At 47.7% G+C, this 24,268-nt stretch overlaps 9 protein-coding genes across 9 annotated transcripts; 4 read left to right on the top strand and 5 right to left on the bottom strand.

Moving 5' to 3' along the window:
- Positions 1-447: 447 nt before the first annotated feature.
- Positions 448-1,573, top strand: LDX57_008229 (isocitrate lyase/PEP mutase family protein; the record flags this gene model as incomplete). The annotated part of the gene is made up of 3 exons (XM_046089951.1): positions 448-690; positions 747-894; positions 951-1,573. The coding sequence occupies 3 exons, from the start codon at positions 448-450 to the stop codon at positions 1,571-1,573; spliced, it is 1,014 nt and encodes a 337-aa protein (XP_045945923.1).
- A 951-nt stretch (positions 1,574-2,524) lies between these two features.
- LDX57_008228 (uncharacterized protein) lies at positions 2,525-3,352 on the bottom strand (the record flags this gene model as incomplete). The annotated part of the gene is made up of 1 exon (XM_046089950.1): positions 2,525-3,352. The coding sequence occupies one exon, from the start codon at positions 3,350-3,352 to the stop codon at positions 2,525-2,527; it is 828 nt and encodes a 275-aa protein (XP_045945922.1).
- A 387-nt stretch (positions 3,353-3,739) lies between these two features.
- On the top strand, positions 3,740-5,924 carry LDX57_008227 (Hsp70 family protein; the record flags this gene model as incomplete). Its single annotated transcript, XM_046089949.1, has 10 exons — positions 3,740-3,899; positions 3,958-4,385; positions 4,443-4,563; positions 4,619-4,877; positions 4,931-5,030; positions 5,090-5,187; positions 5,238-5,255; positions 5,311-5,449; positions 5,538-5,673; positions 5,728-5,924. The coding sequence occupies 10 exons, from the start codon at positions 3,740-3,742 to the stop codon at positions 5,922-5,924; spliced, it is 1,656 nt and encodes a 551-aa protein (XP_045945921.1).
- A 416-nt stretch (positions 5,925-6,340) lies between these two features.
- On the bottom strand, positions 6,341-8,064 carry LDX57_008226 (BTB/POZ domain-containing protein; the record flags this gene model as incomplete). The annotated part of the gene is made up of 4 exons (XM_046089948.1): positions 6,341-6,364; positions 6,730-7,622; positions 7,685-7,862; positions 7,924-8,064. The coding sequence occupies 4 exons, from the start codon at positions 8,062-8,064 to the stop codon at positions 6,341-6,343; spliced, it is 1,236 nt and encodes a 411-aa protein (XP_045945920.1).
- A 788-nt stretch (positions 8,065-8,852) lies between these two features.
- LDX57_008225 (BTB/POZ domain-containing protein) lies at positions 8,853-9,971 on the top strand (the record flags this gene model as incomplete). The annotated part of the gene is made up of 3 exons (XM_046089947.1): positions 8,853-9,143; positions 9,195-9,369; positions 9,421-9,971. The coding sequence occupies 3 exons, from the start codon at positions 8,853-8,855 to the stop codon at positions 9,969-9,971; spliced, it is 1,017 nt and encodes a 338-aa protein (XP_045945919.1).
- A 382-nt stretch (positions 9,972-10,353) lies between these two features.
- On the bottom strand, positions 10,354-12,483 carry LDX57_008224 (beta-N-acetylhexosaminidase; the record flags this gene model as incomplete). Its single annotated transcript, XM_046089946.1, has 1 exon — positions 10,354-12,483. The coding sequence occupies one exon, from the start codon at positions 12,481-12,483 to the stop codon at positions 10,354-10,356; it is 2,130 nt and encodes a 709-aa protein (XP_045945918.1).
- Positions 12,484-14,074: 1,591 nt separating this feature from the next.
- LDX57_008223 (uncharacterized protein) lies at positions 14,075-14,803 on the bottom strand (the record flags this gene model as incomplete). The annotated part of the gene is made up of 1 exon (XM_046089945.1): positions 14,075-14,803. The coding sequence occupies one exon, from the start codon at positions 14,801-14,803 to the stop codon at positions 14,075-14,077; it is 729 nt and encodes a 242-aa protein (XP_045945917.1).
- A 1,796-nt stretch (positions 14,804-16,599) lies between these two features.
- On the top strand, positions 16,600-18,304 carry LDX57_008222 (uncharacterized protein; the record flags this gene model as incomplete). The annotated part of the gene is made up of 3 exons (XM_046089944.1): positions 16,600-16,873; positions 16,930-17,718; positions 17,775-18,304. The coding sequence occupies 3 exons, from the start codon at positions 16,600-16,602 to the stop codon at positions 18,302-18,304; spliced, it is 1,593 nt and encodes a 530-aa protein (XP_045945916.1).
- Positions 18,305-18,782: 478 nt separating this feature from the next.
- LDX57_008221 (uncharacterized protein) lies at positions 18,783-21,533 on the bottom strand. Its single transcript, XM_046089943.1, has 8 exons — positions 21,239-21,533; positions 21,120-21,190; positions 20,919-21,067; positions 20,723-20,850; positions 19,796-20,671; positions 19,695-19,732; positions 19,068-19,642; positions 18,783-19,018 (listed from the first exon to the last, which is right to left on the bottom strand). The coding sequence occupies exons 1-7, from the start codon at positions 21,330-21,332 to the stop codon at positions 19,346-19,348; spliced, it is 1,653 nt and encodes a 550-aa protein (XP_045945915.1). The 5' UTR covers positions 21,333-21,533; the 3' UTR covers positions 18,783-19,018; positions 19,068-19,345.
- Between the last annotated feature and the right edge of the window lie 2,735 nt (positions 21,534-24,268).

Genomic DNA, 24,268 nt, shown 5'->3' with positions numbered 1-24,268 from the left:
TTTTCTATTCGTGCATCGCTACCCTGTTAGTCCGTATGTTATGGAGGGTGAAGATGATCGTCATCGGTTGCTGAGCCGGGGATTTGCCCCAGCCAAGTACTTGAGTTGCATTGCAAGTAGACATGTCAAGGCGGGGGTTACAGAGATACCTAGAATTGCGCCATGTAGCAGTCTTGGGGAGAAGCGCAGAGGGGCGGGGATGACCTTGTCACAATCACCATCTGACGGGTGGAATTTCCCCCGAGAGGAAAGGGCCGGGGAAAGGCTGAGCTGAAGTAGACGAAGCACAAAAGGACGAGAGTCTGGGGTATATAAAGAGGTCGTGAAATCGCCATCAGTCCATTTGTATTCGCACTCTCATCCTCATTCCAATCCTCTCATCAGCATTCTCTCATACTATCATATCTTTTCTCTGATCCTTTTCAGTCACAAGTTCTGTTTACCACAATGAAGGTTGAAGAGCCCTCTTCCAATTCCAGCATGGCCATTACCATAACTGTCGAAAAGGATGGCTTCTACGAGATCAATGGCACCCGTCAAGAGCCTACTGTCTCGCTGCACATGCTGGCTGGCGCATCCAAGCTGCGTCGTCAGTTGCGGGAGAGTAATGAGCTGATCGTGTGTCCCGGTGTGTATGACGGTCTGTCTGCTCGTGTTGCCATGGAAGTTGGCTTCAAGGCTCTCTACATGGTGAGTAACATTCGTGACAATATCCTTTGAAAGTCCTTGTGATACTGACCAGTCAGACTGGAGCAGGAACCACGGCCTCTAGACTCGGCATGGCAGATCTCGGTCTCGCTCAACTCTATGACATGCGTACCAATGCCGAGATGATTGCCAACTTGGACCCCTACGGCCCGCCCCTGATTGCCGACATGGACACTGGATACGGCGGTATGTTCCCAATACCACCATTCTTTCCCTTAACGCACTTTCTGACAATCTATCAGGTCCTCTGATGGTCTCCAAGTCTGTCCAGCAATACATCTCAGCTGGTGTGGCGGGATTCCACATCGAAGACCAGATCCAGAACAAGCGATGCGGCCACCTTGCTGGCAAGAGGGTCGTTGACATTGAAGAATACCTGACCCGTATTCGCGCTGCCAAGCTGACCAAGGACCGTCTGCACTCGGACATTGTTCTCATTGCACGCACCGACGCCCTTCAACAGCACGGTTACGACGAGTGCATCAAGCGTCTCAAAGCTGCGCGGGACCTGGGCGCCGACGTCGGTCTCCTCGAGGGATTCACCTCGAAGGAACAGGCCCGACAAGCGGTGCAGGATCTAGCGCCGTGGCCCCTGTTGCTGAATATGGTGGAGAACGGAGCCGGGCCGGTGATTACCACCAAGGAAGCGCAGCAGATGGGGTTCCGCATTATGATCTTCTCGTTTGCCTCGTTAGCACCCGCTTACCTGGGGATTAAGGGCGCCCTGGAGCGCCTGAAGACGGAAGGCATCACGGGTATTCCCGATGGATTGGGGCCGAAGAATATCTTCGAGGTTTGCGGGTTGATGGACTCGGTCCGTATTGACACGGATGCTGGTGGCAGTGGCTTCAAGAACGGAGTCTAGTCTAGTGTTCTTTTCCCTGTTTCTGTGTTTTCATATGATTCGTCGGCGCCTTGCCTCACTGCAGTTTTTCGTTCATCCTGGTTTCCTTTTTCCCGCTATTTTTTTCGTCTCATTTTCCAGACTTTCCTATTGTACCCAACTGCAACTATCTCGCCCCCCCCCACTTAGATACTGCTTCACAAATTGGACATTGAAATGAACACTTTATTTGATTTTTCTCTCCTCTCTGCCGATTCAAACCCTGCATACTATTGTGGCTGTGAACATACCAAATAAATTAACCCAGCATCGCCATTGGTGTGAACATGTCGATCCATGCCAACATCCCTGTCGGACCGTAATTAGTCTCGCTCGGCTGTCTTGCCTGATTACGGTGTCATCTCTCAAGTCTCGTCTAACCCTGGTTCTTCTCTTTCCTACGTCGTAGCGTGGGAAGACTTTTAGCTTTGTTCTCGTCTACTCCGTAGGGGTCTAGACTTGTGACGCTCATTTACGCGGATTGTGGAGGTTCCTAGTGGTGGGAGTGCTTACACCGTTCCCCTTGATCTTAGAGTTTCTGGGGCTTTCATTTTATTTTGTTTTGTTGGGTGGTTGCCTTCGTCATGATTGTCATATTTTGATCATATTTACCAGATACTGAACTCTGTCACCTGCGGGATTTGTTGCTAAGGTAGTTTACGTTTACTCTTGCTTGCACAACTAGCTTCCCAAACATTGCCCATGAAGGCACGACTGGAAATTCGAATCCAAGTAGGAAATCATACGATACGAAGGGAATGCGAACCTTATAATTAGATAGCCATTAGGAACTTTTAGTTTAATCACTCAATCTCGAAAGCGCCCTCAGAATCCTAGACCAACCCCGAAAATACAGCGGAAACCCCATCCGACTATGACGAACCACCCAAACTTCGACGAAAGCTCACCGGCGCGGAAGCCCTGTCCGCAATACTACCAAGGCCCAGGACGCACGGGTGGCCATTGTCGCGATCCCTGGTTCCGTTGGAGCGCGATTAGAAGTTCTTCCTTGATTTCGCGCTCCTGCGCAAGCTTGTTTTCGAGCTCGCGGACGCGCATCTTCAGTTGTTGGATTTCCTCCTCGTACGTCATTTCAATGGGGACCGTGTCTTGAGGGTCTTGTTGGGTTTGAAGATCCAGGCTTTGATATGGGAACCAATACGGTGACTCATTTATCGGGGTTCGCCGGATATCAGGAACAGGTTTCGGAATGCAAGATTGTTCTTCGTAGAGTGTTGGATAGCTGAGGGTCTCCAAACGCGGGTTGATTCCAGAAGCGATATCGTGCGGCCATTCGTTGCGGGGATTTTGTCTGCGATTAGCGCCGTATTGCTGCTGCTGTTGCTGCTGTAGGTGATTAATATTGGCGAACTGTTGTCCGACTGCAGTATGATATAGAGCTGGATCAAACGCAGGGTCCAAGGTCGGCGAGACTGGGTGGAAGACGGTCGGTGAGGGAGGGTGGTTATGAACCTTTGTGTTGTTTGCTCCTTTGGGGGCTCTTGGTGGAAGGAAAGCGTAGTTCTGAATTGCAGGTTCCCATTTTGTGACATAGTTTGATGCTTCGGTGTTGGGGGTCCAGATGGGAGACGTAGTCGATGCTGAGACCTCACTGGATTTGTCGTAGGAACCTATACTGCTTCTTCTGGGAGACTTGGCTGGTGCAGAAGGTCCTTTGAGAAAATCGTAGACATTCCCAGTATCTTCCCAAGGAAGCATGGTTGATGGGGACTTTTCATCGGGCTTTTCGTACCATTCCATATTGCGCTGTTTGGCTCTCTTCAGGTCTTCGAGTTCTGTGGTGATCTTGCTTTTTTCTTCTTGACAGTCGATCGCAAAACTAATGTGGCAGTAGGATTATATGTACCAAAGCAGTCCATTATAACCTTCAATGACATCTAGCCCAAAGCTAAAAAGATGTCATAACTACGGAAGGGTGGTCCGTTGGTTAGTTCCATGACAGTGTTATATGTCATGAAAGGAGGGGCTCAAATGCTGTCCATGGAAGTTAAGTATAGCCAGTGCGTCCGCTCTCCTTCCTGGCTTCTGCGCAAACATACTCTCGTCTTCACCTGAACCCTCCACTTCATCTGCTCTTCGTCGTACAACCTTCCATTTGAATCCAGCCGGACTCATAACTCGTTCATCATGGTTTTCTGCTTCACTAAACCCAAAGACACTATAAAGAAGGACCCTATCGAGGTGCACATTGGTATCGACCTCGGTAACAATTCCACTGGGGCCGCCTACAGCGTCAAAGGTTCTTCGGAAATACGTGATATTGACGACTGGCCGGGCACTGGAGGTCGTATGACTACCCTTCCTATTTGTTCTTGTTCGAGCAACATCTAACGCACGGAGCGCAGGTGCTGTCCTACAAGTCCCTACTGCCATCAGCAGCTCTACTTGGGGCTATACATGGGGCTACAAAACCTATGCCATGGCTGATGAAAAGGTCACTCGCGACGTGAAGGTCCTGGCTGAGAAATATGAGGCACCCAAGTCTTTGTTGAAAAGAGTATTCGCGCCGCCGCCTAACTTCCACATGGGTCGATATCTGGAGGGGGTTAAGGGGCATGTCGAAGACGTACTCCAAAATAAATTCGGACAACTGGCGAAAAATATGAAACTGCAATATTGTTTGACCGTGTCTGATGACTCCAGTCAAGCACAGAGTGTCTTGAAGATCGCGGCATCCTGGGCTAGCATTCCTGACTCGAACTTGAGGATTGTCTCTGAGTCGGACGCGGCTCTGAGGGATTGTTTCCGTGCCTCTTATACCGACAATCCACGCGTATGTTGATAGCTTGATTTATTAATTGCGTTTGGGCATTGCTGATCAGATTGGTAGGAGAATGACGTCGTGCTGTTGGTGAACGCTGGGCACCAGAAAGTCAGTGTTGGGGCTTATCAAATGAGCAGTAAAAGACCAACCAGATTCGAAAGTCTTCAGGGGAAGATTGAGGGGGCTAGTATGTATCTCTGGCACGGACGAAATGAACGACATGAGTACTTACTATGGCATAGCACAATCGTGTGGGTCAGCAATGCTTGATGACCACTTCGAGAAGCTTATGATCAAACTGCTTGGCGACAAAACCTATTCCGATCTGCCACGTAAGACTCACCAGACAGCAATGCGCCACTGGCAAGACATCATCAAGCCATCTTTTGGAAAGTGCCTAGGCAAGGATGAGAAGGAGGATGTGACATACTTTGTCCCGATTCCAGGTGTCCAAGACGACCTCTCCGTTGGAATAAAGGGTGGCTATCTGATGATTGATAAGTTCGTATTCCAACAGGTGTAACAAGCTACCGTGCTAACAAGAATTCCTGCAGAGCTCAGATTCAGGGCATCTTTGACCCCGTGATCCAGCAGGTCAAGGACCTGTTGAGTTCCCAGATTATTAGCGCGGCCGCTGCCAAGAAAGAGGTCAAGGTATGTGCAGAGGGCGAAATCTGAACTTTTACGAGATATGTATTAATTACAGCCTCTAGGTCATTGCCTTAGTCGGTGGTTTTGGTTCATCCGAGTATCTGTTGCAGCAGCTGAGCGTGGCATACCCAAAAGTCAAAGTGCTGCAACGCCCCAATGCGTAAGTCAACACCTGCCAAATCACTTCGAATGACACTGATGGTATAACAGCTGGTCTTCTGCGGCACGGTAAGTGCGAATGATCAATTGACGTCGTCCAGCGACACCACTAAATATAATATAGTGGAGCTGTCCTGCATTCGCTAGACGGCCCTCAGAAGATTGCACGCCGACACTACGGAATTAAGCACACCGAAATATTCAACCCCAAAGTTCATAAAGAAGAAGACAAGTATTGGGATCCCGTTGAAGGAAAATACATGGTAACTAATAGAATGAGGTGGTTGATAAAAAAGGTACTTTCAACCCAGCAACCACAAACACACAAAGAGTCTCTAATCGATATTGCAGGGTGATGAAATAGGCGACGATAACACGGATGTCTCTCCATGGTATCACGTCTTTTGGCTTGATGCATCACTGTCAGGATCGCACGAATTTTATGCCTGTGACAAGGACAAGGCACCAGATGTGTTCACAAAAGGAGGTAAGTGGGATGTTAACCCCTAGCGGAAACTGACTATGACTTATTCAACGGTAGAGGTTCGCCGCATCTGCAAGTACCAGTACAATTTTAATTCTGTCCCCAAGTCGGCTATACCCCTCAAAAAGAATCTCGAAGGGGGCCTGTATTGCAAAGTAGAATTTGAAATTATACTGACCGCAGGTTCTGAGAATCTGAAAATTGAGGATCGGTGCAACGGTATAATCTGTGGAAGCACGAAGACTGCTTACTAGCTCGGTGCATTTTGGTTTATTCTCTTCATTCTTCATTCTTTATTTTCTCTGATAGTGCTTCTTTTGTTGAGAGCCGCAACGTTTTAAGTCGGAACCATTTTCGTGGATCTATAATCTAAAGGTTTAGCAAAAAGACATTGAATTTGTGGTCACAATAACAAATGTTTAGTTAAGCATGCAGTATTTCTCCATTCGAAATGGGGTCGCAGCCCATTGTAGTCAAGCTTCAGAGTCTCTTAGCATTTCTCGCAGTACACTGAGGTCTGCTGTTTTGCGATACTCAGTCTGGGTAAGACTTTTACTGAACTTTATACACCTACAAGTACTTATACTACTTCTATGCATCGCTTTCTATACAACATCCAACTTCAAAGCAGTAGGGGTGTCTTTTGGGTAGTTATGGTTACTTAGGATTATTAAGGGTCGCTACCCACGCCGAGCTAAGGGCTTCACAACAAAAGGGCAACATAGAGTGAAAGATGTTAGACATTATTCGCGACGAGGTAAGCTAAAGAACAGAAAGCAACTTAAAGGAACAATTAAGTAGAATGGAGCAAAAAAAGAAAAGGCTTCGACAAAAGATCGTAACATCCGTCATGGCTTCTAACCCTCGGGGCCGAACGCCGTCAAGGATGTCGTTGACCACCAGGAACTTAATGAAGTCGACGATAAACCAGCATAAAGAGGCAATCATGGAACGGCGGGGTGGACAGGAAGGAAAAGGCTAGAGGTGGAAGGACGACAGGATGTCAAATTAAAGCGAAGGGTAAGATGTCGAGTTCCAAGTATCCTGATTACGGCGTACCATAGATCGGTACTCTTCGAGTTCTGTGAGCGTCTGGGCGATGACATTCCTAATATGCTCAAACCTTTGCTCAAAATGTTCAGGCTCGCACCGCAACTGTCTGGCAGCATCCTCAAAGTGCACCTGCATTGTTCGCTCGTTCAGGGCCGCGTAACGAACCATGCCATCCAACATTCGGACTGCAAAGTCTTGATGTTTTTCGATCAGTGGCCTGAACTTCTCTCGTATGTCTGCTTGCATCGAGTAGTCGTGAGAGATGATATTGCAAAGAAATCGCCGCAGCGGGTCGCCTGGTTCAGTGTAGGTAAACACGTCATCTATAACCTCGACGAAACCATCAGGGTTCGTCCATTCCGTTTTCCAAGACAAACGATGCTCTAGATCTGTGTCGTCCAAAGGCTCAACTCGATGGTCTTGTTTTGTCCAATATACTTCGGCTGAGCGTACGAACCTTTCCTGGGCCAAGAGAAGGAGGGCGGGGATCTGGTATTTTTTCGCAAGGAGATACATCTGAAGAGACGTGGATAAAGGATGTTTGGGATGAGACACAGCATTCTCTTCCTCTTTTTCCTTTTTCCTGATAGATAGGATGACAAGTTTGTGATCCGAGTCATTAGAGGTGTCCATGGTCTCCACTTGAGATGTTACCAGACCTTGGTGGCTTGAGGCTTCGCAAACACCTTCTTCTTCCAATTTGACACCATCTTGGCTGTCAGACTCATATTGAGAGTCAGATTCAAAAGGTTCATCAGATTGACATGGCTCTTCATCTGTGTCCTCTTCCGGTTCGTATATTGGGTCTTCTGTGTCATCGTCGGCGAGGGAAGAATCGTCTACGTCTTCGGCGTATATCAGGTACTCCTTGCTGTCGAGCTTCATAGACATGATTGTATCTGCGAGATAATTTGCATTGGTCAGCCTGGAACACATCCCATGCATTGAGATTCAAATGCACCTGGGTCTTTCGTCAACAATTCCCCATCGACGCTATCTGTTTCCATCATGGTTTGAACGGCGGGCAATTCGTCAAGATACTCTCCGTCCGAATAATTGCCAAGGTAGATGAACTGGAAGAGTAGCGCCACGAACTCAGGCTTCTCATTTGGGAGATCAATCGTATCATCTACCGTCTTCTGCTCTTTATGTCAGTGCATCACGCGAAGCCAGGCCAGGCAGAGCTTTATCCGGACTTACCCGTCCATCATAGGCCGCAGCAAGATATGGGCACTGCGGGAATACGATAGCTTTATGGACCTGGAACGTGCGACCTTGACAGGTGACAGTGAGGTCGCTGCACTCCCCAGTCTTATACAAGTCACGCGATGATTTCTCCATGGTGGGCGTGGAATAATATTGTCGATCACTGGGATGGGCTGTCATAGTCAGGGGAAGTTTATCAAGCAGGTTCTGCAGGTAGTGTGTCTGTGGATTTTGCTAAGAGACTTCTAGTAGTACACTTAAATGCAAGTGGAATTTGGCATGTGATCAATGGTGCGGAACGAATCTCCGTGGACGCGTAGATAGTCTGAGCGTCATGGTGACACCTGTTGCTTTTGCCCTCGGCTGAGCGGTCATGATGATATAGTGATGGCTGAAAGCCATTGTTCTCATTTGCAACGTAACTCCCAGCTCTTGATGCTTATTGATTGCACACCTGTTACGCATCTCACTGTCAGCATGGAGATAGATGGAAATGTTTCTTTTCCAAGAGAAGGATAAAAGGATACTGCACTGTACATAGATTCCGTTTGCGAAAAAGCCGAAGCTGTGTAATCTGAAGAAGCCTTTGTGAGCAAAGCTAAATGTATCTAAGATGAATAAGTTCAACTAATTGAGATGAACATGTAGAGAAAGAAGGCCTCTCAGGTGGTTATGAGAGTTCACTTGGCCGGTTGCCTCAAGGATTTAAACTACTAGTATATCTTTTATGCGTCTTTGTGCACCGCAGCTGACTAACTTTGCGCACTACGCCTCTACCCAATATGGACTAGCGCATCTGCGTTTGTTGATGCCCAGGTGTAACTAGTGTAAGGCGATGATATCTCAGAAGATAGAGCAACCCCCCGCGATCAACCAAATTTATTTTCGACATACTTTTTATCAAGAGGGCTCGACTTACCATCATGCAATCCGCTTCCTCAGATTCCACAACCCAACCCTTGGAATCTGGAGAACCAAAGGCAAAAGAGCAACCACGGCCACAGCAACTGTCCGACAAGGCTTTGAAAAACAGCACCAATGACTTCGGCCATTTTGCTAGCTCGACCCTGCGTCTCTCGCTGTGGCAACTGTATCAAAAAGGCAAATATACCGATCTCACGGTGACGTGTTGGGGTCGGTCGTTCCAAGTCCACAAGGTTGTGGTATGCGCTCAGTCTTCGTTCTTTGATGCAGCGTGTGGGGGGCATTTCAAGGTAATTAGTTGGATACCTCTTTCTGTTTCAACCACTAACAATAGACTGTAGGAGTCGGTTGAGAATAGAATAGATCTGCCAGATGAAGAACCAGACATGGTAGAGCGCCTGATTCAGTTTTTGTATACCGGGAATTACGTCGATGGTGAATACTTCGACGAGTTACCCTCTATCCCAGCCCTGATGGAGCCAGACGACATCGAAGAAGAGCTTGGGGAGAGATTTGGTATACATACCCTGGACCCCGACCCGTTATCAAACTAACGAAACAGTCTAGACGGTTTCCTTAACATCCTTTTCGATGGCTCCACCCACAACTCAGATTATGACCCTGACGAAGAGTCAAGTACCGAAGAACACCCCACCGAGCCCCTTGAATATGACTCCGAGTGTAGTGATCACGCTTCGGAGTTCAGTCCCAGCGAGAACTCGTATCAGGAAGACTGCCCAATTCAACTCTTTACCTCACTGCGCATGTACGTCATTGGCGATAAATACGACATCCCGGCCCTACAACTGCTTGCTAAGAAGCGGTTTACTCAAACTACTGCATGCCACTGGACAACATATGATGATTTTCCAGCGATCTTGGATGAATTGTTCATGACGACTAGGACGACTGATCCGCTAAGGCGGCTGGTTTGCACACTGATGGAACGCGATTATGCTACAAACCCGGCTATGAGAATCAAGATCCGGCCTATAGTTGAGAAGCATGGGGATTTGGCTCTGAAAATGCTGGATTGTATGATGGCACGTATGGATGCAAGGCTGGCTTCCTTTTGCGAGGTAGAGGACAAAAAGGCTCTATTCCATGCTACTTTCTGATCAATAGACCCACTCTGAAGCACATCTGAATGCCAGACACCACGCATGTGCTACGTATCTATCTCATTCTCTATGGTCTTTATCTCCGCTCCATCTCCTTCGTGTGTTCACCTGTTAGGGTATTGCCAGTGGCGGACTTGATCCTAGGCATTTCCGCCCATTCAGGGCTCTCTAAAGATCTTCTTCTTCCCTCTCATTCCACACTACTAATCTTCAAAACATGCAGGTAAGTGCGTGTTTACATCTGTGGTTGAAGTCTGGTAACCCAGGTTTTAACACTTGCTGCAAACATTTGCTGCAAACATTTTCTTGTTAAATACTCGAGTAATGTTTCAACCCATTTTTCTGCCTATTCACACAGTGAACCCGTGAGGAGAAGTGATCAATGCTGTCCATCAAATCCTCTAAGCTCCAACCTCTTGATACCCCCTTCTACCCACTCCAACGGCGCTACCAATGCCATCTGACTCCACGAAAACAACGTATTCTTGCCTCCAAACACAAAAACTTCGAACCGTCCCTTGAACTCCCCATCCACCCACACGCGACTTCCTCCAATCATGTCCGTACGAATCGTAAGTTTCGTCTTCAACGGCACCTTGACCTCCTCATGTGTCGATGATGTTTCGTTCGTCCAGATTCGACCCGGATAGCCCTCGTCAAAGCCGTCGGTTTCGTCAATAGAACGGAGTGGGTAGGGCCAGCCGTCGGAAGTGAACGTTAGACTTCCATTGGGGGACAGGCTCAGTGAGGCGTCTGTGGAGGAGAGTGTGAATGGGCCGGTTACGGAAAGGTCGAGGGTATAGTTCATGCCTTTGCTGCCGTGGCCGATGCGAGTCTTGTTGGTTCGGTTGGAAGTGGAAGGTGCGGCCCAAGTTAATAACGAGCCGGTACTGTTCTTGGCTGGTGGCAATTGACGGTCGAGGTTCTGAGCAACAGCATTAGATGTCAAGATGGACATTGACGTCGAAAGACTGGATTTGTCGAGTCGAGGGCCGCGGTTTCCAGACCATGAGCGCGACCCAACTGTCGGAATGCCGTTGCGGATGGCATAGTAAGATTCCAACTGAGTGGTCGCGTCAGGTCCATTGTCGTTCCATGCTGCAAGTATAGCTCCTTTGACGGGCTTCTGGCTCGGCTGCTCGGTGACATTGAATGGATTGAAGAGAGACGGGTTCCACTGCCAGCCGTCCACGCCGCCAAAATTCAGCACCCGCGTGTTGTTGAAGAATTGCGGATACGGTGCTGGGAAGATCGGCATGTGGTCGTTTTTCAAAGACATATATGCCCACCAGTCTTCTGAGTTAATTGTCTCGTAGCCTTCGTTTGCTAGTTCAATGGGATCCGACTGTCCGTACTGCCAGTGCTGGATTATGATGTCCTTGGAGATCGTCCGGTTCTCGGACGGTTCGTAGGTTCCCCAGATGCGGACCTTCTTTCCAGCCTCTTCGTCGATAAACTGTGCCATTTCATTCACAAAGTCGATGTAAACATCCGCGAGGGTCGAATCGTATTCGTCTGCGCCAATGTGTACTTCCTTTGTCTGGAACCAGGGAAGAAACTCTGCCCAGATAGATTTCACCAACGGAATGGTATCTGGATGAGAGAGATTCAGCAAGTCCTTCTTATCCTCAAGCGCCAACTCCGGTTTCCACTTCGTAACGAAGAGGCAATGACCTGGCGCTTCGATCTCCGGGATAACAGTCACACCACGCTGGGCACAATGGCTCTGTAGATCTTCAAAGTCCTCTCGTGTCAGCGTTTCATTCTGTCGCTGCACGATTCCCTGCAGTTCTAGACTTTCAGGACGCAGAGCAAACTGTGCGTAGACATCGCTCCACGTCTCATTATGACCGCGACTCAGCGGCGCATTGTCGCTAGTATGGTAGTGGAACTCCGACATCTTAAAGAATGAGGCATATGTGCACAGCTCCTTCAGGTAAGACGGAGAATACCATTTTCTCCCTGCGTCCAGCATAAACCCTCTTGTCGAGAATGAAGGCGCATCAATAACTCGACCCGATGCAATGGGGCGCTTGTTTGCCTTTGCGAGAAGTAATTCTTGCAGGAATGTTCGCGTTCCCCACCACATTCCTTGGGAACCTGATCCAAGGATCACAACTCGATTGTTTTGAATGTCTAGCTCGTAGCCTTCTTCGGTGGGATTGCCATTTTCGTAGATAAATTCATTCTGCCGGCTCTTTGCCACAGCGTCGAGGAAGATTCCTGGGCAGTCTGGAGGCAGCGAATCCACAGGATGGACCTCCCAAGAGGAGCCAGTCACTTCCTCGAGATCATCGCGAAATGTATGTGCGAACTCAAGAGCCGATGGGGGAATGAGCGTCAAGCCATCTTGATCACGATGCGAAGCAAAATCATTGCTGATGTAGATGTTCCGCTCAATAGCAGTAATGTCAAAAGATCCACCGCCAGTGCTGGCCCATTGAACAGGCGGAAGGGTTTGCAAAGCCGAAGAGACTGCAAATAACGAATAAAAAATAGAAAACCGCATGATGAGTGACTGGGATGGTATTAGAGTGGACAAAGTGGGAGTTTTAAATAGTTGCAGAAAAGCGTCAACAACGCTTCTCCGCATAAAGCTGCAGACGGTTGCATTTCGTGGGGGTGATTGGCAGGGTTACATTCCGATCGTAGAAGAGGATCTAAATTCTTATCAACGAAGCCGAGGGTAACATTCTTGAAGGAGGCCCATCGCCCTAGGTGCCGTCGCCAAGAATTGGAGATATCCTGTCGGCTTCGTTGGTGGCGTGTCGATCCTAATGGGGCGTGAAGATAACAGCCGAAACCAATAATCAGCGATAGTGAGCTACTTTCTGAGAAGGACTTGCTTGCCAAAACAATTCATGGATCTTTCATACTGCTATACTTCGACCCCTTGCATAACCCCATGTCTAACCTTTTTTCTAGTCTTCATTGCCTTTCTAGGATAACAAAATGCAAATCAGCAGGTTGTCCATACAAGGCCTTCAATCAATCATCAATTCAATGTCTGCATAATTACAGTAAGTTCATGGGACTTTCTAATTATTCTTCCATGCCTGTTTGGCTATATCATTCTTTTCGAGGCTGCTTTCGCGCATGTCCAAGTAGATGGCTATGCATATTTTTTGCCTCCAACTAAGTGAGTCAGTATCTGACTCCTCTTGTCAACAGTGAATAATTCTTCGACCGGGCCTCAGCTTCTTCCTTTGGTAGAGGGGCTCGAATACACTAAGTGGCGGAATTCTCCCTCCATTTGTCTACTACCCCGTAGCGAGGCAACGTTTGGTGGATGATCAAGTGCCCGACTATTAACTAGTACTTTACTAAAGTACAAGCTTTCCCTTCTATCTAATCACGGACAAGCTACAGTCTGGGGGGAACTGCATCAGAAGACATAACATTTGCGATCTTTTTGAAAGTAATCATTCGCCCCGAGGAAGTTTTGCCAGCGGTTTGCTTCTTCTTTGCTGTATTCTTGTATTCTTGTCTTGCCTCTTACGCAAAGCTTTATAGTTCACGAACCGTCCCAGAATATCCAAAGATATAGGTCTTCACTTAACATCACACCCAGTTTTATCTTGCGATTATTGACAAATTCAACGTCTGCTCCTCTACCTGCCTTCTGCTTGGAAGTCCGACACCAGGATATTAGGCGCAACTAAATCCCCTCCAGCTCTTCTTTACTTTGGTCGGCAATCTTCATCTAGCATATTCTCCCGATCCTATTGACCACCTAGCGAAATAAGCCCCAGTCCCGGTATCCAATCCCTCACATATTATCATCACAATTTCAAACAACTTTCCACAGCCATTCGCGTGTCCCTCATTGTACGATACAAAATTCAAAGAACCGAATCCTTTCATTTAAAACCAACCAATGATCAACAAAACAAGTCCTCAACGGCTAATTACTCCACACGCTGCCAAGACATTATCCGGCTTCATAAACGCCCCACGAAGCGCCGCCAAGCCGACAACAGATGTGTATCACTGCCGGTTTAGACAACTAACTAGCACTGCTGGATATCGAACATGTTTATTGCACCGGTCATGTCTAGTACTACACTATGCAGCTCTACAAGGTCCTTAGTTTTACCCCGTCATACCAAACTCAGCGGCGCAAGCGGCGCAAGCGGCTCATCACCAGTAAGTCCCTTACTCTTCAGAACAGCAGCCCGATGTTCCAAGAATGCTTTATACGGTGCTTTCGGAACAGTCCTATATTCGTCCTCCCAGACTTCGTATCTCGTCTCCTCCCAAACCTGAATTTGACGCGTGAGATTCGCACTCGGTTTGACTTTCTGTTTTGATTGGACGAATTCCATTACATCTGCTTGTTTCATAGCAAGTTTACGCATGAGATACGCAATGATGACGGTTGGCGAGCGGGAGATTCCCAGATCAAAATGAACCAGTACAGCCTCTGGCGGTTCATAGTTTGGCTCATCATTCGTTTGGTGGCCATGCTCGACAGATAGTTGAGATAATGGGGAAAGAGCAGGAAATGCCATCTCGTCGATGAAGTCGCAGATATCACTCATATGACACAGAAGGTCTTGCGTCGACGAATCAACACATTGGATCCATTTATGACGATGTTCGGGGATTCCTGCGTTTCTGGTCGAGGAGTTCCACCATACCCATCGAGCATCTGTCAAAGAGACGACGGCGGTGATGTGGTGTTCGAGAAGCATTTCCCGATTATGTGATGCCTCGACGTTTCCGAGGACGAGGCCGGGGACTATCCGTCGCATGCGAGCTGTGTATGCCATTTTCCATTTTAACTCTCTCTCTTCGTGGCGAGTCGGTTCTTCAGGAAGTTCACTCATGTCGTCGTTAACTTGTGTTCTTCCGTGAAGCGTTGTGTTGAATTATTCTACAAATTATTCTGTCTAAGGGCTGGATGATGGTAGCCGAGGGTTGGGGATTGTGTAGAAAGTGGAACTTAGTTTCTCGTGACTGGGGAGGATGTCGAGGAGTTACTGAATGGCTAGGAATGAATCGGCCTTGAAGTTAGGTAATTATCAGCTGACCACAACATCGGCCGAATGATTCTTCCTGGCGCTAATGTGTACCTGTCCGGCGTGGCGTTACATTGCAGCCGTCTGCAGTGGAGTCTATAATTTTTTCTGGATTCATCCCCACAAAAGGGTCACAGGGCAGTGACCTAGGATTCTCAATTCATGCCTCGGAGTTGGTCCCAAACATCCAAGCACTTGCAGGGTTCGTCGGATGAGCCTCATACAGCGCACAACTCCTGTGGAAGTCCTGGACCTCCTCCAAAGCCTATTGAGAGAGGGGAAAGTGAAAGATATATACGCCGCCATGCACCGGTTCAGAGGGCGCTTAGAGATAGACAGGAATGGTCCGTTTCCTATCTAGACGAGTGCCAAGGTTCGTATCCGCGCGCGGGATCCAGAGCTTCAATTCTGATGGACCGAACAAAAAACAGACAGCGAGCAGATCTTAACAGTGGAGTGATGAGAAGAGCGTACCATTTGAAGCATTCAGTGGCCGACTGCATATATTGTTGGTCACAATTTCCCGAACGATCTCTCGTAGTCTGGATTTAAGTTTGTGGCTGACACTGCTAATTCTAGGCAGTCAAGATGATAGATTGACAGCCTTGCCTTTATTCTGCTTCTCCTCCGTCCCCGTTGTAACTAGATGCTTGGGTGTCGACGGAGTATGGCGGACGTAGGGTTTTGCGTTCTGACTTCTGACACGCCAAGACGTAACACCTTCTTTCCCGCGGTCCACTTTCTCGAGTCCTTAATATGTCCTTAGAGTCTAGTTTCGTGTTTGATCAATTCTTTTTATGATTGTCGTGCGATTAGTGGTCGGGATCCGCCGATGAGGGGATTTTCTCGGTCAGCAGCCTGCAGAGGAGCTGTGGGTTGTGGACTCCCCTCTTTAAGGGTCAGGCAAGGTAGCAACCATTCATCGTGAAGCAATGGGTACCTATGTATCAACGCACAAGGCGAATGAGGTCTTTTCTTTGTCGATTTCGCACGAAAGGGCCAAAGACGCATCACAAAGCATCGCAGCCTGGACAATGCGAGTCTCAAATCCCATTGTTTTCCATGGTTGAGTGCTGTCGCTCCCCATACAGTTGGAACGCCCCTTGTGGGCTCCGATCTAGACCTAAGCCTTGTAATCAATTTGACGCTTTCCAAGCACTGGAGAAGGACCAGTCAAGTGCACTTCTCGATCGCCCCTTCAGGTCTTCAGTCTTCACATGGAAATGCGGCGGAATCCTGCAATCACGTCGATATCCCCCGTGGCCCCGTTTTGCATCGCCGAGACCCACCCTTTAGACTTGGGCTGTTGGACGAGACCCTGGCGTTGGTGCCATATCAGATCCACAACAGCTAGGATCCCTGACTTTATCTCCCTCTCTTTCTGAACATGAAACATGCCGCAGAGTAGGGTAGTATCGATCAATAATGACAGTTCCTATACATCTCCAGTCAGTCGTGAGGGGATGGGCTATAAGTAAGAATAATATCTCCCATCGTTTTCTTTCTTTTTTTACCATGCTAGTCATCCATTACCTTCCCTCCGTCATTTTCTTTCTTTGTTCCTTTTGGTTCGTTCTTTTCATATCTGTCGTTCCTTTGCCATCATGGCTATCCGTTTCTTCCAACTCTTTTCTCTCCTTACATTGGCTGCTGGTAAGCCGATCTTCTTCCCGAGACAGGTCTCGGACGCTGCGCCGCAGGTCGGTAGCAATGAGGATCAGGGCCAAGGACTCGTTGACGTGAAGTTGTACTCCCTCGGCAACTCGACTGTCCGCGCGCATGTCACGAACGTGGGGAACGAGGGTCTCCGGTTCATCAAGAGTGGAAGTATCCTGGATAACGATCATCCGACGAAGAAGGTGGTCGTGTCTGGAGAGAGTAAGTTATCCACTCACCACGTCTCAGCTGTAGGCCTGTCTAATACATGCGTTCAGAGGAGAACCCCATCTTCAATGGTGCCGAGGTCACCTACATCAACACCCACCTTACTCCCGATGGCTTTGTGCATCTTGCCCCGAACCAGACCATCGAGTCGATCTTCGACATCGCCAACTCGCATGATCTCTCTCCTGGCGCAAAATACTCGGCCATCGCCGACGGAACGCTGGAATACACTCGGGCCAGCAACCCCAAGAAGTTCTCTATCGCGCCCTTCAAGTCCAATGAGATCAGTTTTGAAGCACCCGAAACTATCAAAAAGGATCTGTCAACCCGCTCGACTCTCGAGTCTTGCAGCGGCGAGTACAACACACTGGTGAAGAAGGCTCTCGAGCGCGCGGCCAAGATGGCCACCGCTGGTGCCGAGGACGCGAGGAACGGTACCTCCTCTCTCTTTGAGAAGTTCTTCAAGTCGACTTCGCAGTCAGACCGCACCGAGGTCGCGGATCGTTTGGATGCTATCGCCAAAGAAGCGACCACCAAGGGTGTCTTGACCTACTACTGCCAAGCCTCTGCTCAGGATTCTTGTGGTGCAAACATCGCGGCGGTGACGTATCCCACCGAAGACCGTGTTGTTAACTGCCAAGGATACTACGAGTCGACCGAGGTGTCCGACACCTGCAACTACCTCGACCAGGCTGCCATTTCTCTGCATGAATTCTCCCACGCTACGAGCGTGTATGACCCCGGCACGGAGGACGTTGCGTATGGATACGACAGTGTGCTGCAGTTGAGCACCGCGCAGGCGAAGAACAACGCGGATTCTTTCGCGTACTATGCCTCTGGTATGCTCTCTTTGCTTGTTAGTGTAAATCTATGGAAGTCGCTAATCAATATCTAGCTGTGTTCTTGAACTGTGATGGCAGTGACGACGGAACCACGACTCCTGGTACCGGTGGTTCCGGATCGGGCAATGATGGATCGACAATCACCCTCCCCTGGGATCAGGGAACCGATGGCTCTCTGACGGGCGACGACTCGAGCTCTGGCACCGGAACTAACACCGGCTCTGGATCTGGCTCTGGCTCTGGCTCTGGCTCTGGCTCTGGCACCGGCACCGGCACTGTTCCCAATGTCGTGACCGTCACCAGCACTATCCCAGCCTCTACTCCAAACGGCATTGGAAACGGATGGACTTTGTGGCCTGTTGGAGGATCCGGTCTGTCTCAGGAATCTGGTCAGAGCAGAGAGCAGGAACAAACCCAGGATCAATCCCAGGCAATTCCCCCTGAGATCCTTTCAAAGCTTGGGAATGGGTGGTCTCCCCTTGATCTTGGATCTGAGGAAGGAGAAGTTCATGTAGTGGCGCCGCCTATGCACCAGGGATGGGTCAAAGGAACGAATGGTGGGCACCGTCATGGAAGTCACTAGGTAGGTTAGGCTGTTAAGCATTAGAGTTACAGAGGTTGTGATTGGAGATGGTTGTGACTTGCCTTGTCTGTGTCTTTGTCAGGCTCCATATCTAGAAGTTGTCATGTGTATATAGCTAGGTAATTTTACCCAAGCCAGTTCACGACAATTATTGAATGATTCCTGTTTGTCAGTGAGGCACGCTAGAGTCGCAGATAGCAATAGATATTAGTTGAGCCAGTTAGCCCAATCCGACTCTGTAACGTCATTGGAAAGAAAAGTCATTGTGAAAGTCATAAATAAGAAATCCATTAGCCCTCATTCTCATCCGTATCCCTCGAAAATTCAAACCGCGAAATAATGTCATCTGAGAGTATAAGCCATCAAATAGCAAGCAGTTCGATATCAACGATGCGAACTCCTGCAGAACGCAATAAAGCGAGCGCAAAAAAAAAAAAAAAAAAAAAAAAAAAAAACATATGAATAACAGAAAGCTTTTGTAATCATCATAAGAATAAAGAATCGAGAAGCACTTTTGAAATCAAACAAATTGGTAACGAAGCAGTAGGAAGATGGGATTGAAAAAGCCCAATATCGTCGTCATTCCCCAGTATATATCTGATTACCTGTCAGGGTAAATTCTCCCTTCTTCAGTTCCTCTGGCGTGAGCTCATCTGGCTTGACATATCGAGCCGTCAAAGCAAAGCGAAGTTTATCGGACGGCGTAACCTTGTGCTTTGAATCGTCAGTATTTAACAACTGAACGGATAAGCTCCTGTCATGCCTCGTAGAATTTCTGAAAACTTTCTCCATTCATCACCACAATATCCCCATGGCGAAGGCGCAGTGTCACACATGCTCGAGCTTCTCTATGCTGGCTCCTTTTGAAGACTTCCCTGCGTAAGTGATCATAATCGTCTATCGACAATTCCCCGTCTTCGAATTCATCCTTCAAGTCCTGTCGTTCGGTCCTGAATTCACATCCATCAAGTACCGGATCATAAGCTAGCAGTTTACCGGATTTAGTCTGTCCATGAAACCATTTCTCTTTCATCCGGATCTTCATCTCGGACGGACCACCCAACGACAGTGTAGCAATTGTAGGACCGAGCGATATTTCGCCATCATCGTGATACTAAAACCTGTAAGCGTGTATGTCCATCCTCTACAAGTCTTGCCTACCCCAATCTTCATTGCTTCGAAGTAACCAAGGGCGAGTAGTTCGTTTGGAGGAAGGTAGTCAGAGCCAAGCGCTTTTTCCGTTGCCCACGTCAGACGGCCCAAGGCCTGTAAAATCACCTGGGGGGCTTCGTTGAACGCCTTAGACGCCACAGAAACGACATATTTGTATGGCATTCCCTAGACATTCGTCAATATAGGTCAAGCCACCTTGAACAAGGCCTCTACTCACATAATTGGCGGCAAAGTGGGCAGTATGCGTTCCTGCAACTAGAGTGTGAGAGCAAAACAATCAGTAACAATACAAGTCGTGGGGCGCACCAAGTAACTCACCAACACTTTGCTGCAATGGATAACGCCTCAGCCCGAAATCGCCCAATTGCAGTTGCTCAAACATACAGTCCGGGCCATGTGGTTTACTGTTGGAAACAGCGCTTGCGACAAAATGAGTAACTGAGCCAACTCCATTTGGCATCGTATATGTGCGTATCTCAAACGGGTAGACCGAGGAGGTATCAATTGCTACAGCCACACTGGGTACTGGTGGAATAGGTGGTCTGGCGGCTTCGCCTATGACATACCCCAAAGGAATTGGGCGCATGGAAACCATGTGCTCAAAAGCACAGACAGATTCTAATGACTTCGTTGGAGGTGCAAGATCATCGGCACATTTCCAACCGCCCCAATACGTGCGAGATACACATTTCGAGCAAGAAGGGCATACGATACCTTTCCATGAAGAGCGCGAGTAAGTATCATCTTCGCTGTACTCTTCAAGGAATGAGGAGAAGCTTTGGACCAGCGCGTAATGACTGTTGGCGTTGGAGGTTGGTGGGGTGCGGAAATTCAGGAAACCTGCATCAAAGTCGAGTTTCCTCGGTGCTTTCTTCTGGTTCAGTGTCCAGAATTGCTTGCAATCCTGGTTCAGACACATCCAACCCTGGTTATATACCTGTGGGCTGATATCTCCGCACGAAAAACACTGGTCTTTTTTGGGCTCGGTGGCGCAATTGCGCTCGTGAAAGGGAAGCCGGTCTGGGGAGTCTTTTGTTGCCCACCAACTCTTGCTTGATATATCGATTTTCTCCAGGCGCAACTTAGCTCCTGACTTGCCCCCGAAATCCTCCCACCACACATTTGTGATGCGGAAAAGATCCATCACGTTATACCTGTGGGGGACCTTCGCTTTGAGCAGGTTATTACGATCTCCTATAATCAATTCAGCAAGGCTTCTTGACAAGGAGATGTATTATAACTCACCAATGACCATGCCAACCGCAATACATTTTTCCATGCTGTTGAGGACACTTCTCACTTGTGCATTGTCTGCGGTCTGGTTCCGGTCAAGAATCAGGCTTCCGTCGGCATCTTTATGACAACCACCGCCCCTGATTTGGTCAGGACCATGATGAATCAAGAGTGTATCAATGGTAGGATATGCAGCTTATGCACTTACACTCTCGTAATAGCTATCTCGTCATCAAGGTACGAGCGGATACCACTATCCTGATCGATGAGGAACCCGCGGCATATTTTACCAGTGTGATAGACACCCCCTTGAAGAGAGTTGAACCATGGGATGGTGTCACACAGTGCTGGTCGGGTCTTGGGGAACCATTAATAATCTTTCATCCCGGTCGCATATCAGAAAGCAAACCTCTGCCCATGCGGGGGGCTCTCCACAGACGACTTCCTCATCCACAGGCCCAGATGGAGAGACAGGATGTGCTGATTCCATCAGCTATGCCAGCTGTATGCAACACGAAGATACTGTACCAGACAGACGAGTCGTCTGTTGTTTAGTCACGCGACCATGTATCACCTGGTCCACCTTGGCCTTCGAGGCCTTGAGCTGGCCTCTGGTAACCATGTCCGGGCTTGATATGCTGCTGCATGTGCCAGATTATGTCAGTATCATCCCTGAAACAAGGGTTAAACGGCTACTTACAGAACTGATGGGTATCGATTCGCCCTCGATGATGGAACTGCAGAGGTGTAGATCCTTTAATTGAGGAAAGGGGATGACCGCTGACTGGCCAAGTGAGGCCCGCTGTGGGTCACATGTGCACTACCGTACTTGATCACCTGACGCACGCCCCCACCTGACGCACGAAAATCCATTCTACACCGATATTTTGAATATCTTTAAACCTCAATATCTTCATCAATATGGCTCCTATTGACGAGGCGATTGCAGAATTAAACTCCCTGAAGCTTGAAGATAGACCTACTCTTACTTTTATTGCGAAAAAGTATGGAATTCATAGGTCAACGCTATCAAGAAGATTCCGCGGCGTTCAGCATTCCAAAGATGAGCAATACCAGGACCAACGATTGCTTAATGATCAACAAGCGAAAGTGCTTATTTCTAATATCAATCGATTGAGCGAGAAAGGCCTTTATATATCATTTAAAATGCTGCGAAATCTAGTTCACGAGATCTCTAGTAATCGTCCTGAAAAACAGTGGCCGAGCCGCTTTATAAAACGATATAATAATGATCTTATTTCTCGTTATACAACTAGAATCGATTCTTTTCGAAAAAAGGCTAATTCTGCGTTGAATTACGCATTATATTTTGAACTTTTGACTCACAAAATTTCGGAATACGATATACAACAGAAAGATATCTACAATATGAACAAGAAAGACTTCTTAATCGGAATGCTTAGTAAAGCGAAGAGAATCTTCTTTAAATCATTATACGAGAAGAATGGAATGAAACAACGGCTTCAGAATGGAAATCGAAAATGGATTACAACGCTCGCCTGTATTTGCGCAGATGAGATCTCGCTATCTCTGGATCTTATATATCAAGCAGCTTCTTCAAAGCTTCAAAATTCTTAATTGCAGGATTTCGATCCTTCTCTTCATTCTTGCTTCTTTACATTCTCATCTTCAGAATGGATGAATGACGGACTAGAATACACATGACTACGAGATGTATTCGATCGAGAGACAAAAACGAAAGCGAGACGGCGTTGAAGACTTCTTATTCTTGACAGCCACGGATCTTATGTTAATATGAAGTTTTTCGAATACTGTGAGACAAATAAGATCCTTCTAATGATCTATCCGCCTCATTCTATGCATTCGCTCCAACCACTTGACGTTGGAATCTTCGGGCTTCTCTCTACAGCGTATAGCGAGAGATTGGAACGATTTCTTCATGAATCCCAAGGTTTTTGTCATATTACGAAAAGAGATTTCTTTCGCCTCTTTTGGCCGTCATGGGAGAGCGCTTTATCTAATGAGAATATCGCTTTTTCGTGGAAATCGATAGGCGTTTGGCCGTTGAATCCTGATATCGTTCTATCACGATTCAATCAGAATGACAATAATCGGCCGTCCTCTAGTGAGTCATCTCGCTCAGTGCTTGGTGCAGAGGATTGGAGGAAGATTGAGAGGCTTCTTAAACACGCAGTTGTTGACTTATACAATCAAAAGACAAAAAAGTTGAGTTCTACGATGCATCACCTCTCTACAGAGAATGTCATCTTAAAACTACACTGCCAGGGCCTTGAAGAGGCCCTTCTTCAAAAAAAAAAGAAGCGTCAGCGAGATAAATCTCTTTTATCTGAATTACGAGCCCCTGAAGACGGCTACGCGGTGTTTTACTCTCCTAAGAAGATTCAGCAAGCTCGTGACCTTCAAGCAGAAAGAGATGAGACTGTACAGATCGTTAAGGCTTCAAAAGAAAAGGAAAGACTTCGTAAGCAGCGAGAGAAGCAAGATCAAAGGCTTTTAATTGAAGAGCGTAAACGAATCCGCGCTTCAAATCGAGAAACGCGGGTTCGTGAGGCAGAGGCAAGAAAGCAGAAAAAGCGGAATGATCAGCTCGCTAAGCAAGCTGATATACAGCTTCAAAATGACTTCAATATCGCTTAAACAGACAAGAATAAGGCCCCTGCAACTCCAAAGGCAAAGAAATCGAGTGATAGAGCTGCTGCAGGACCTGAGGTTGTTGATAAGGTCCTCCCAACGCTCAATCGCCGCGGTAGGCAGATCCGCCTCCCTGAGCGCTTTCGGCAATAAAAATGTTGTAAATGGCTTCATTATACTGCGTTTATTCGATCTTCTAAAAATCTCTATATAATACTGAATGTGTGTGGTTGTAGAGCTTCATTTCTATATGGGTGTTGAGGTAAAATTCGTGCGTCAGGTGGGGGCGTGCGTCAGGTGATCAAGTACGGTAAACTACTGTGGCAGAAATGGTCTTGGCAAAGAGCTGATTAATACGCCGAGCTTATATGATCATATGAAACGATTGAAGGTCTTGATTCATTCTAATCTACTGCAAAAAGAAGCCATATTTATGCAATTTCAGGGGCTTCAGATATGCAATAAAAGAGCTTGATCATACGATTCAAGCTCTATAATCGTACGATCAATATTGATCGATTGCTTAATCGGTTAAGCAAGGTGATGAAGTAATTGCTTAGTCAGTTCCGCGGCCACACACCCCCTCAGCGCCTTGCGTAGGGCCATTATCTCCCTTCTTGAGCCATAATGAGGTCCTTGATATCGACGAGATTCAACATCTTCATGAATTTGTGGTGGTTTTGAGCCGGGAGGGGCTTCGTGAGCCCGTCTGCAATCATTCGATCGGTAGGGATCCACCGTACGTATAGATCACCTTTCTGAGCTTCCTGGCGAAGCCATGAACGGTGTATATCAACGTGGCGGAGCTTAGAACGTTGCTCTACGTCCTCGGAGTTGACCAATCGGACGGTTTGTTGATTATCACAAGAAACGATCATTTCGTGTTGGGAATTGAAGCCCATGGTGTTGAAGACCCTCCTCCAC

The sequence above is a fragment of the Aspergillus melleus genome (assembly GCF_016097325.1).
Source record: "Aspergillus melleus strain CBS 546.65 chromosome Unknown contig4, whole genome shotgun sequence".
Taxonomy (NCBI): domain Eukaryota; kingdom Fungi; phylum Ascomycota; class Eurotiomycetes; order Eurotiales; family Aspergillaceae; genus Aspergillus; species Aspergillus melleus.
Note: the sequence above shows the minus strand (reverse complement) of the source record. Positions and strands in the feature narration are given on the sequence as shown.

What these genes read in the sequence shown, in the direction of transcription:
- LDX57_008221 (XM_046089943.1), bottom strand. Translation starts at nt 21,332, where the DNA reads ATGGTTACCAGAGGCCAGCTCAAGGCCTCGAAGGCCAAGGTGGACCAG. An exon ending in AGCCCCCCGCATGGGCAGAG is followed by an intron (nt 21,068 to 21,119) that starts GTTTGCTTTCTG and finishes TGGTTCCCCAAG; the next exon opens with ACCCGACCAGCACTGTGTGA. An exon ending in TCCATTGCAGCAAAGTGTTG is followed by an intron (nt 19,733 to 19,795) that starts GTGAGTTACTTG and finishes CTCACACTCTAG; the next exon opens with TTGCAGGAACGCATACTGCC.